The sequence below is a fragment of the Carassius gibelio genome, chromosome B10 (assembly GCF_023724105.1).
Source record: "Carassius gibelio isolate Cgi1373 ecotype wild population from Czech Republic chromosome B10, carGib1.2-hapl.c, whole genome shotgun sequence".
NCBI classification, from domain to species: Eukaryota; Metazoa; Chordata; class Actinopteri; order Cypriniformes; family Cyprinidae; genus Carassius; species Carassius gibelio.
Genome location: NC_068405.1, coordinates 8,921,243 through 8,934,654, shown reverse-complemented (window position 1 = coordinate 8,934,654; position 13,412 = coordinate 8,921,243). Strand labels below are relative to the sequence as shown.

At 40.0% G+C, this 13,412-nt stretch overlaps 1 protein-coding gene and 1 long non-coding RNA gene across 2 annotated transcripts; both read left to right on the top strand.

The window, feature by feature from the left end:
- The first annotated feature begins 87 nt into the window (after window positions 1-87).
- Window positions 88-13,095, top strand: isl1b (ISL LIM homeobox 1b). The gene is made up of 6 exons (XM_052567804.1): window positions 88-368; window positions 507-696; window positions 10,847-11,091; window positions 11,342-11,616; window positions 12,427-12,561; window positions 12,640-13,095. The coding sequence occupies exons 1-6, from the start codon at window positions 350-352 to the stop codon at window positions 12,754-12,756; spliced, it is 981 nt and encodes a 326-aa protein (XP_052423764.1). The 5' UTR covers window positions 88-349; the 3' UTR covers window positions 12,757-13,095.
- On the top strand, window positions 880-9,768 carry LOC127966654 (uncharacterized). Its single transcript, XR_008155670.1, has 2 exons — window positions 880-1,028; window positions 8,839-9,768. It is a non-coding gene; the product is annotated as an uncharacterized LOC127966654 (long non-coding RNA).
- Window positions 13,096-13,412: the final 317 nt, after the last annotated feature.

The window sequence follows — 13,412 nt, the reverse complement described above, 5'->3', positions numbered from 1 at the left end:
CAGTTTTCTTTAAAGAATCGTTGGTACCCTGATATATAATTATACAAGCAAGAATTCTCTATGTTATTTATTTGTTTTTAGGTAGAATACAGTTATCAGTGTTCCACATGTTACCTGCAGTGGGCGTGTCCCAGTGTTAGTGGGCGGGGACTCCGCTGCGTCTATTATTCTCAGTAATACTCAAGTTCATCATTGAGCAGCTGATTGGCGCTCCTGCACTATGCGTCACATCAAATAAATAAAGAGGAGTGAGTGAGTTTTTGAGACAGACTAACATTAGTAACCCTGTAGATCGATAGTGTCTTTCTTTCTCTTTAGTGTTTAATATCAAAGAAAACGGCCTTCTGACATGGCAGATCCTCAGAACAGTAAGTTATCATCGATCAAAAGTTGAACTTAGGTAGGCTATAGCATTAGATGAGATGCTTGAGTAACTAGTATCTTCGTTAAATGTCACTACAATTGATAGATCAGGCATATAAATATTGTTATGTGTGTTCTCAAAGATGGTAAGCTGGGTTCCTACTGCGTGGGCTGTGGGCATCAGATCCGGGATCGCTTCATCCTGCGGGTTTTCCCAGATCTGGAGTGGCACGCGCAGTGTCTGAAGTGCGCGGAGTGCCAACAGTCTCTGGATGAGTCCTGCACCTGCTTCTTCAGAGACGGCAAGACCTTCTGTAAAGACCACTACAGCAGGTGCGTGCTGCTTTGCTTCTCAAAAGTAAGTTACAATAAATCGAAAGGGATAATAACAAAAATATATATATATTTTTTTATTGTTTATGTAACCCACTCGAAAATAGCCTATTAACAGGATTACGTTATCCTAGTTTAATGTCTGATTTATTGATTGCTTTTAGTCATGTTATCCCTACACGCAGTAATTGTCCAATAGGTGGCAGCAGTGGCGCTGCACAGAGGAAAAACTGCTACACTGATTCCTAAGAGAAGAAGACAGAAGAATCGCGAACAGCAGAACGATAGTGAGCTGAAGCCCCATTTAGACTTTCCACATTGAGAAAAAAAAAGTAAAATATTACATTTAAGAGCTAGTCAAACGGGTTTTTCTCACCAAACCTACTTCTAAGGCAGGAATAATAGAGCAAAGGGTCGAAATTACGTCAAGGAGTTTACCTACTTGTGTGATTTTTCTCCGGTGAGTGTTTCACACGTGTTTGTCATTTGTGCTACTAGCAGACACAGTGTGATAGATGTGATTAATGAGTTGAGCACGTAAAAGTTATCTTTATTTTTCCATTTTGCTGTAACTCAGTTGTAAAATGCATTGTGTGAAAATGTATTGATGAGATATGTACTGCATAAGCTAAAAACCAATCGGAGTTGAACATGAGTTTAATGATTTGAAATGTTATTTCATGTTGTGTTAAAGCCACGTTATTACGTGGTATGCTAGTGCTCGAGTTTCATGTATGCCTTGAATGTATAGATTGAAAATAAGAATTTAAGCTACTATAGTAGAATGAACTCATGAATATGAGTTATATTTCCAGATCTGGTCAAATTTATCGAGAGAGTAATTGAATGTTGCCCTGCTATGCAGGTTGGTTTTTTTTGGGATGCAGGATTAGAGAGAGAGTGTTCCATTGGACAAATTCACCATCGGACACGTGAGGCAGAAGAGCAGAGGGCGTGAGCATCGTTTGGCCTGCAACACGAACTGCTTCTACTTAACCATTCTCCATTGCTTCGTACAGATAAGCGCGAGATTCCACCACACTAAAAAAAAAAAGCATACTACCCGGGTAGATGGACTTTGGTTTATTATTTTGAGGTTATTTCATCAGAGCTCTGAGGGGATTTTATTTTATATTTTTTTCAATTTGTGTGAAAAAATTTAAGACTAAGAGGAATACTGATTTCACAACAAAAAAAGATAAACAAGGTTATACTGGTTGATATTTGATGTTCAATAAATGCCGGCTATATGTTCTGAGTAAACTATCCTGGTACTTTCATTTGTCTACTCCTCTTGTGAAAAGTTCCTTAGAAAGGCAGCACTTCACTCTACATTATAAAAAGTGCCCCTTACATAATTTGGCGAGCCAGCAGCCAGGAGGAGAAATTAGATTAAATTAGTATTTGTTTACATTGCCGGTTGAGCCTGATTGTTGACCCACTGTAACATATTTCTAATGTTAACATTTTTTTTCAGTTATCTTTTGTAAAATTGTCAAATTCAATGCAGTCATGGATACTGAACAAGAGTATGGTGTGAATCTGAAAAGGGCTGTGTACGTTGAGGGTATTACCACAACTGATACTGATGAACAGATAACTGAGTCCTGTTTAGCTTTTGGGCCTGTGAACAAAGTTCTTAGGGTAAGGCAGACAGGACAAGAGAATGGAGTTAAAGCTCTAGTTGAGTTTGAGTCTGAGCAATCAGTCATAGATTTAACTCCTAAACTCCCACAATATCTACCCAGTGTTAGAGATCCTAACATTATGTGGCGTATAGATAGGGCTTATAAAGCAGCTCCTACTCCTGAGAAATCCCTACCCACAGTGCGAGCAGAGCTCCTGGACTCAAGTAACAGTTCAAACTCTGATAGTGAGGCAGATTCTGATGACAGTGGGACCCCTTTAGTCCGTAAAGCACACACTAAATTTTACCCAACCCAACATGCTTCCCCTACATTCGCCACTAAAACAAAGAAACAGACAACACAGTCAGCTCAAATCAACCAAAGAGCCTCAGACAATGACATAATCAATCCACCTGATGTTCAGAGGATCATTGTGGAGCATGTTATTAAAAATGACAACTCAAATGCCTCAAGCCAGGGATCTAAGCGACTTCGTCCTTTTTCAGGCAAACTTCCTAGACCTACAAACGAAGCTGATTTTCAGACATGGTCTCTCCATGTGGAACTTATGAGTCAGGATAAAACCCCTGTTGACGTGCAGCGACGTAAAATCCTAGAAAGCCTGCTTCCACCAGCCTCTGAATTAATTAGGCAGCTAGGCCCAGATGCAGCTCCTCGTGATTATGTGAAGCTCCTCGACTCAGCATATGGGTTAGTTGAAGATGGGGAAGAAATCTTCGCAAGGTTCCTTAACACTCATCAAAACACAGGAGAGAAAGCCTCAGAATACCTGCAGCGGTTACAGGTGCTGATCACTACAGCTATGAAGAGGGGTGGGATTGTGAAAGCAGACGCCAATAAACAGCTGTTGCGACAGTTTCGGCGTGGATGTTGGGACCAGTCCCTTATTCTGGCACTGCAATTAGGGCTTAAAACAGAAAACCCGCCTGATTTCTCTGATTTCCTGCTACAAGTTAGAACAGAGGAAGACAGGAGAACTACAAAGCAAGATCGCATGCAGCGCCATTTAGGGAGCACAAAGCCCAAATCCTCTATGAATATGCAACTTGTGCATGAACCGCCTTTCTCTGATGATGCAAGTGCAAATGTCCTCCAGACATACATCACAGAAACTGAAGCTTTACGGAAACAAGTCTCTGAACTAAAAATGCAACTTACCAAAAAGAAAGATCTAAGGAGGCAAAAGCATGCTAGCAAAACCCAGAATTCAGCTCAGGAAACCCCCTCAGTTAGGGTAGCTGAAATTCAAGCCCATCAAACAGCGCCAAAACCCAGGCCAAAGGCTTGGTTCTGTTTCAAATGTGGCAATGATGGCCATTTAGCAAGACAGTGTGAAAATCCCCCAAATAAACTGTTGGTTGATCAGAAATATAAAGAACTCAAAGCAAGACAAAATGAATGGGAAACTAAATATGACCATTTAAACTGGACCGGGTCGCAGTGGAGGGACTAACTGCACCCGGAAATGAAATGAAATGTCCCACACAAAACAGAAGCACGAAAACAGTTGTCTGTGAAACACATTCCTCAACTGAGTCATTGGATGGCGCTCTCCCAAGAGGGTTGATAGGGCCAAAATGTACATCAACTGTTGTAGTTGAAGGAGTTCAGTGTGATAGCCTTCTAGATTCAGGTTCCCAGGTTAGCACAATTTCAAAATCTTTCCATGACCGTTACCTTTCACAGCAGCCCATTTTCCCCATCCAAGACCTATTAGACATAGAAGGTGCTGGTGGTCAGGAAGTACCCTATCTAGGTTACATCCAAGTCAACATCAACTTTCCAGAGCACATCATGGGGAAACCTGTAAAGATTCTTACCTTAGCACTTGTCGTGCCTGACCACAGAACAAACATGGATGTTCCCTTGTTGATAGGCACCAACACACTGGACCCACTGTATGAAAAGTGTGCACCTACTCAAGATGACTGCGTAAAACATAGAACCAACGGTGGTCAATGTTCCCCACTTGTGAAACATTTATATCAAAGATTCAAAATAAATCAACAAAATGGTAGAATTGGGACTGTGAAGCTACAGAGCAAAAAGAGTGTCATCATTCCTGCAGGTGAAAGAGTGGCTTTAACTGGATGCGCCAAGCATGTCCCAGTAGCTACCAATGCTCCCCTTATAGTAGAGCCCCCCCAATCCAACTTACCTGCTGGTCTCTTGTTCTGTAGCTACGTCATGATGAGCCCGCCTTTTCCATCCTTCAAGATGCCTGTTTTGGTGAAAAATGAGACCGCACATGACATCAAAATATCAGCAGGTCATAGCATTGCTGAGTTATCTTTTCCTAAATCTGTGTCATCCTTGCCAGGTCATGATGACAAAGACACATTGAGTGAACCATCCCACCTGACTCCATTCTTCACAACGTGCAACTCCATGCATGTGTCTAATTCAGGTGAACTCACCTTTGACTTTGCAGACTCTCCCTTGTCTGAGGAGTGGAAGGAGAGAATCACCAGAAAATTGAATTCAATGTCAGATGTTTTTGCACTCAATGACCTTGATTTCGGTCATACCACTGAAATCAAACACAGGATACGCTTGTCAGATCCATCTCCATTTAAACAGAGGCCCAGACCAATTCACCCATCTGATTATGAGGCTGTCAGACGTCATTTAAGAGAGCTTCAGGATGCAAACATCATACGTGAGTCAGAAAGCCCCTTCGCTTCGCCAATTGTTGTGGTGAAGAAAAAGAACGGTGATATTAGGCTATGCGTCGATTACCGAAAACTGAATAGACAAACCATCAAGGACGCATATGCTTTACCCAACATAGAAGAAGCCTTCTCAGCCTTGAATGGGTCCAAGTGGTTCTCTATTATGGATCTCAAGTCTGGCTACTATCAAGTAGAAATGGAGGAGGGGGACAAGTGCAAAACAGCTTTTGTGACACCTATGGGGTTCTGGGAGTTCAACAGGATGCCACAGGGAGTTACAAATGCCCCCAGTACTTTTCAGAGAGTAATGGAAAGGTGTATGGGTGGAATGAACTTGAGAGAAGTCTTAGTCTTTCTTGATGACGTTATCGTTTTCTCGGCTACACTTGAGGAACATGAAGATCGATTACTCCGAGTTCTCCAGAGGTTGAAGGAATTTGGCTTAAAGCTTTCACCTGAGAAATGTCAATTTTTCAGAACATCTGTTAAATACCTTGGTCATGTTGTGTCTGCTACTGGGGTAGAGACTGACCCAGCCAAGATAGCTGCTCTGACGACGTGGCCTAGGCCTAATAACATCAAAGAGCTTAAGTCTTTCCTTGGATTTGCCGGCTATTATAGGAGGTTCATAAAGGACTATTCCAAAATCGCCAGACCTTTGAATGACTTAACAGCTGGTTACCTGCCACAAAAAAGTAAGTCAGCCTCCTCACATAGCAGCTCAACAAGTCCCTCAAGTGTAGATTTCAGAAGACCGTTTAATGAGAAATGGACATCAGCCTGTGAAGATGCATTCAAGACTCTCATTCAAAAGCTCACAACAGCTCCGATTCTCGGGTTTGCTGACCCTAAGAAGCCTTACGTAGTACATACAGACGCAAGCACTCATGGTCTTGGTGCGGCCTTATATCAAGAGCAGGAGGGCAAATTCAGAGTGATAGCCTATGCAAGCAGGGGACTCAACCGTTGTGAACGAAGATACCCTGCACACAAACTTGAATATCTCTCTTTAAAATGGGCTGTCACAGAGAAATTTTTTGATTATCTCTACGGAGCGAAATTCACTGTTGTGACAGACAACAACCCACTAACATATGTACTAACGTCTGCCAAGCTTGATGCTGCAGGCCACCGCTGGCTGGCTGCCCTTTCCAGCTTTGACTTTAACATTCAGTATAGAGCTGGGAGGAAGAACCAAGACGCAGACGGTCTCTCAAGGCGTCCACATCCTCATGACGAATACCAACCTGACTTCACTTCTCAGGATGAGGATGATCGAATTCAGCGTTTTCTTGCCCAGTTCCTACAGGAAGACAGAGGGGCCGATTTTCCATCTGATGCTGTGAAGGCAGTGTGTCAGAGGCACCAGCACATCTCAGCAGCAAGTACAGAGCCGGACTTCCAAACGCCGGTACCAATTGAATGTTTAGCAATTGAAGCCTCTGCCATTCCTGTAGGATTCTGCCAAGCTGATGTACTTGGGTCATGTACGTTGCCGCAAATGTCACTTCAAGATTGGGCACATGAGCAAAGGCAAGATCCAGTCATCAGTAGAGTAATAGAGCTTGTTAAAGCGAGAAAGCGACTTTCATACAGGTTGAGGCGTCAGGAGGACCGAGAGGTCCAGTTGATGTTGAGAATAATGGAGCAACTGGTCTTCTCTGATGAAGTCTTATACCGAAAACGCATAAGTCAAGGTGAGCTCTTCCATCAGCTTGTCCTTCCAACAAAATACAGAAAGACAGCTCTAGAGAACCTCCATGATGCTGTCGGACACTTGGGTACTGACAGAACTTTGGACTTAGTTCGTGCCCGATTCTATTGGCCTCGTATGGCCATGGATGTGACTGAGAAAATCAGGACCTGTGAGAGATGTATACGGAGAAAGGCACGGGCTGAGAGATGCGCTCCCTTGGTGAATATAAAGACAAGCCGCCCATTAGAGTTGGTCTGTATGGACTATCTTTCACTGGAGCCTGATGGAAAAGGAACCAAAGACATCCTGGTCATTACAGACCATTTCACTAAATACGCAGTAGCGGTTCCAACAGCAGATCAAAAGTCAAAAACAGTGGCGAAAGCTCTATGGAACAATTTTTTCATTCATTACGGATTCCCCGAGCGGTTGCACAGCGACCAAGGCCGCGACTTTGAATCAACCCTGATCAAGGACCTGTGTATGCTACTTGGTATTAAGAAGACGAGGACAACACCTTACCACCCACGTGGAAATCCCGTGGAGAGGTTTAACAGGACACTTCTTGAGATGCTGGGTACATTAGAAGAGGGAGACAAAGTGAGATGGAGGGAATTTGTGCAGCCCCTTGTCCATGCGTATAATTGCACTAAAAATGATACTACTGGCTATTCCCCGTATCAGCTGATGTTTGGTCGCCAGCCAAGACTCCCAGTCGACATCGCTTTTGGGCTGAGCCCTGAGGGAAGCAGTAAACTATCCCACTCTGAATACGTCAAGAAGTTGACGGAGAGTCTAACTGAAAGCTATCGACTGGCCACTGAACACAGTATGAAGAATGCTTTACAGAACAAGCAGAGATTTGACAGCAAAGTTAGAGAGTCCACATTGGTAGCGGGAGACAGAGTCCTTGTGCGTAATGTCGGCATCAGAGGGAAACATAAGATCGCTGATCGATGGAGTGAAACATTATACACTGTTGTTAGACAGATCCAAGACTCCCCTGTCTATGTCGTCGTCCCAGAACACACAAGTGGACCTGAAAGAGTTTTACATAGAGACCTGCTTTTGCCATGTGGATTTCTTCCATCCACTGTCAAGGAAGTATGTCCCAGAGAGTCTAAGTCCAAACAAAAACATGATCACTCACCCTTTCCTGTTGATGATGGAGCTGAAGAAGATGGGGAACTGTCTGAAGAGGAGGATGAGGCCGAGTATTACTCCTTTTACGACCAACCTTCGACTTCAACTATTGCTGGACAGGATCGAGTGATTCTAAAAGAAGAAACCAGACTAAAGCAAAGGTCTCATGCTGTAGAATTCACTGAAGATGATACCCAGATGGAAAATGAGCCTGTCTCTGGAAGTCAGGAAGCTAATGTGAGTTTTGATGTCTCCACACTGAACCCTGCAGCCCCAGGATTTGAACCCGAGGATGTTAGAGGTGATACAAATAGTGAGGCTAGTCATGTTCAGTACTCACCTACACCTGAGATCGTACAAGCCGAAGGAAATCCTCCTACTGTTCCTGAGTTGGACCGGAGTGAGCATTGTAGTCCTAGAGATGGACTAGGAATTGGATTGGTGTTTACAGAGGAAAGTGGAAATGTAAAAGAACACAACGAGGTTGCTTCTGAAGAAGAGGTGGCATTGAGAAGATCCTCTAGGGATAGAACAGCTCCTAAAAAGCTGACCTACCCAACTTTAGGGAACCCATTAGTCACAGTTATGCACTCCATTTTAACTGGGTTAGACCAAGCTTTCTCCCAAACCCTTTCCCTTGACACTGTACCTTACATATGTCATTTAACACCCTTAGCATCTGAAATAGTGTAGCATGCAACATGCAAGGATGCATGTAGATTAAGGAGGGGGGGGATGTAACCCACTCGAAAATAGCCTATTAACAGGATTACGTTATTCTAGTTTAATGTCTGATTTATTGATTGCTTTTAGTCATGTTATCCCTACACGCAGTAATTGTCCAATAGGTGGCAGCAGTGGCGCTGCACAGAGGAAAAACTGCTACACTGATTCCTAAGAGAAGAAGACAGAAGAATCGCGAACAGCAGAACGATAGTGAGCTGAAGCCCCATTTAGACTTTCCACATTGAGAAAAAAAAAGTAAAATATTACATTTAAGAGCTAGTCAAACGGGTTTTTCTCACCAAACCTACTTCTAAGGCAGGAATAATAGAGCAAAGGGTCGAAATTACGTCAAGGAGTTTACCTACTTGTGTGATTTTTCTCCGGTGAGTGTTTCACACGTGTTTGTCATTTGTGCTACTAGCAGACACAGTGTGATAGATGTGATTAATGAGTTGAGCACGTAAAAGTTATCTTTATTTTTCCATTTTGCTGTAACTCAGTTGTAAAATGCATTGTGTGAAAATGTATTGATGAGATATGTACTGCATAAGCTAAAAACCAATCGGAGTTGAACATGAGTTTAATGATTTGAAATGTTATTTCATGTTGTGTTAAAGCCACGTTATTACGTGGTATGCTAGTGCTCGAGTTTCATGTATGCCTTGAATGTATAGATTGAAAATAAGAATTTAAGCTACTATAGTAGAATGAACTCATGAATATGAGTTATATTTCCAGATCTGGTCAAATTTATCGAGAGAGTAATTGAATGTTGCCCTGCTATGCAGGTTGGTTTTTTTTGGGATGCAGGATTAGAGAGAGAGTGTTCCATTGGACAAATTCACCATCGGACACGTGAGGCAGAAGAGCAGAGGGCGTGAGCATCGTTTGGCCTGCAACACGAACTGCTTCTACTTAACCATTCTCCATTGCTTCGTACAGATAAGCGCGAGATTCCACCACACTAAAAAAAAAAAGCATACTACCCGGGTAGATGGACTTTGGTTTATTATTTTGAGGTTATTTCATCAGAGCTCTGAGGGGATTTTATTTTATATTTTTTTCAATTTGTGTGAAAAAATTTAAGACTAAGAGGAATACTGATTTCACAACAAAAAAAGATAAACAAGGTTATACTGGTTGATATTTGATGTTCAATAAATGCCGGCTATATGTTCTGAGTAAACTATCCTGGTACTTTCATTTGTCTACTCCTCTTGTGAAAAGTTCCTTAGAAAGGCAGCACTTCACTCTACATTATAAAAAGTGCCCCTTACATTTAGTTTAACACTTATAATAGACTACTCCGACATCCACCAAAAACCCCAGGTGGGAAAGAGAGAGCCACATGATGAATCAAAGCTTTTCCTGACTGTGTCATCCACAAATACATCATTACACTCTTAAAAATAAAGGCTACAAACACAGCAATGCCATAGAAGAACCAGTTCTAGTTCCCAAAAAGAACATTTCAGTGAACAGATATATATATTTTTTTTCTTAGTGTGGAGAACATTTTTTCCCTTTGGAATTATAAGGTTCTATCTGACATTTTTGTCAAAATTGAGTTATTCACATATTCTTATTCTGTGTTAACATATTTACATTATGTGATATATTTTTTACTGTGTATATTATGGGACTTTTTATTTAAAAAACAATAAGGTTCTATCTACACAGTCAAATGGAACACAACAACTTTGAAGCTCAATATTTCAAAACCTTATAATCCCAAGGGGACTATTTTAATAATCTAAAAAACCTTTATCCACTGTAAAGAACCTTTTGTGGAATGAAAAGGTTCCATGGATGGGAAATGTTCTCTGTGGAACCATTGATGCCAATAAAGAACCTTTATTTTTAAAAGTGTACGGTAACACACATGACACTAAAATAAGGCAATAAACGTTAATTTAACAACATAAGATGTAACATATGAAGAAACATTTCAGTGAAAAACCAAATCAATATGAGCTTTTACTGAGAATTCGGGGAAAGAAAGTAATATGTTCTTTTTCACTCCCATTTAACAGTATTTTACTTTCTATTAGATTTAGATTATCATTTTTTTTGTCTGTTTGTATGTTTTTTCATTGACAGTCATTTGCTCTAGAATTAGGATTATTATAATTAATTTATATTTCATTGTATTTATTTAAATAGACATTGTATTATGAAGTGCAATTTTCTTCCATTCAAAAAATTTAGTTTGTGATCTATATAAAATGTCTCTTGGCTCTTTTCTCCTTTATGTTTTCTGTCAGATTATGCACCAGTAAATGTGCGAAATGCCACAAAGCCCTCATCAGCAAGGAGTATGTCATGCGAACACGAGCGAATATTTATCACGTCCAGTGTTTTCGATGCGAGGGCTGCAATCGTCCGCTAGTCCCTGGAGATGAGTATGTTCTGCGGGACGGTCAGCTGCTCTGTACAGACCACCATGAGCTTTTCAACAAATTCACTGGTACTTCAGATAACCAACAGAAAGAGACTGTTGATCCATCCGGTAAGTGGAGTTCATAAGTTCTAACACTTATGAACAATATCGAATCGCTGTTGAATTTTGTTTTGATAGTGATAATGTTTCAATGTCTTATTTTTAGCATTTGTGAAGTCAAATTTATTAACATTTTATAACCATTTAGCACTATATATTATTTAACTTTTTTTAAATGTTGGAAGAACAGCTGACATTTTTGCTATGTGTAAATGAGCAAAAGGTTTTGAGGTAAAAGTTCTCATTATGTATCTGACAGAGGGCATCAGATCCACACCGTCCTGGTCGTCGATGCCGAGGAGGTCAGAGAGATCCACGCGTGTGAGGACGGTGCTCAGCGAGTCCCAGCTACACATGCTGCAGACCTGTTACAGCGCTAATCCCAGACCGGACGCCCTCATGAAGGAGCAGCTGGTGGAAATGACGGGCCTCAGTCCTCGGGTCATCCGCGTCTGGTTCCAGAACAAGCGATGCAAAGATAAGAAGAGAGGTCTGATGATAAGAAACACACAGAAGCAGCTTGAATGCTGTCTGGTAAGTGGGCTGTTACTTACCCATAGTAACATTTACTTTTATGGAACTTTAACTTTTAACAATTAACTTTTTATTTGAAAGGAATTACATTCTATCATGCATTTCCTCATATTAACTGTCCGTGGCAGCATTTCATATGCGTCTGCAAGTTTTCTTAATGGTGTAATATACTGATGTGGCTTATTAAAACATTTTTTTGTCCAAATGTTTTTAAAAAGAAATCTCTTATGCTCATCAAGGCTGCATTTACTTGATCAAAAATACAGTAACATTTTTAATATTGTTCAATATTATTACAATATAAATGAACGTTTTTTTTTTTTTTTTTTATATAATTTAAAATGTATCTAATGTATTCCTGTGAAGATCAAAACGAATCAATTTTAATGTTACAACAGATTTTAGTTTCAAATTAACTTTCTATTCATCAAACAATCCTGAAAAATTAAATCTATCACTGTTTCCACAAAAATATGAAGCACCACAACTGTTTTATAAACGCTGATAATAATAAGAAATGTTCCTTGAGCAGCAAATTAACATGTTAGAAGACTGGAGTAATGATGCTAAAAATTCAGCTTATTTTTTTTATTAAATCATAGAAGTGAGTATAGGAGACTTGTTTTAAAAACATAAAAAAATCTTTATCTTTTCAAATTTTAACAAATGCATTGCATGGATGCATTTGATTTCTTATTGTACTGATGACAAAAGCAATAATAAATCCTGGACCAGAGAGCTCCTCTACACTCTAGCAGTGTCTATGGCTTGGTTAAATTGCATTAGTGAACTCAAGTGTTTCATTCCCAGAAGGTTTCAGAGGATCCGCTACTGCTGGCCAGTCCAGAGCTGGACAGTGACAGTGACTGGATAAACCCACCCTGGAAACTACTGACAGACTTCATTCTGCAGAAGGATGCCGAACACAGATCATACCAGCGATTGGTAAAAATGAAGATATACAAAAGATGGCTTACTAACACAATTTTGTACTGTTGTTCACTTGATTGATTTGGTTTTCAGCTTTCTTTATCAAAGGAAGGTCCCTGTTCCACTGGAAGTGAAGTTGTGTCAATATCAGCTCAGCTAGCAGACACACCCAGCAGCCTCACAGCAAGTCCTGCAGACATCAGTGAGTAAACTCAGCCTCTCCCTCCACTGACACAGACGGTGCTGGACAGTTAACTTGGAAAATAATGAAGGTCTCCTTTATATTACACTGCCTTATAAAAGTTTGGGGTCTGTAGGAATTTTTTATTTATTTATTTTTTGTTGTTGAGAGAAGAATCTTAGGCTCATAAAGGCTGCATTAATACAGTAAAAGCAGTGATATTGTGAAATATTATTACAGTTTTAAAATAACTGTTTTCTAATTGAATCTATTTTAAAATGTAATTTATTCCTGTGATTAAAGATGCATTTTCAGCGTCATTACTCCAGTCTACAGTGTCACATGATCCTTCAGGATTCATTCTAATATGATGATTTGTTGTATTTACTGTATAACATTATAAATGTGTTTAATGTCACTTTTGGTAAATTTAATGTGTCCTTAAAGAATATTATTTAAGTATTAATTTCTATAAAAAAAAAAAAAAAATATATATATATATATATATATATATATATATATATATATATATATATATATATATATATATATATATATATATTACTAATTCAAAACTTTTGAGTAGTAGTATATATTATTAGAATAATAGTCAATTATTGTGTTTAAAGTTCATAATCTCAGGATTTAGAGTTTGACAATGTATTAGTGCTCTGACTAGTATTAT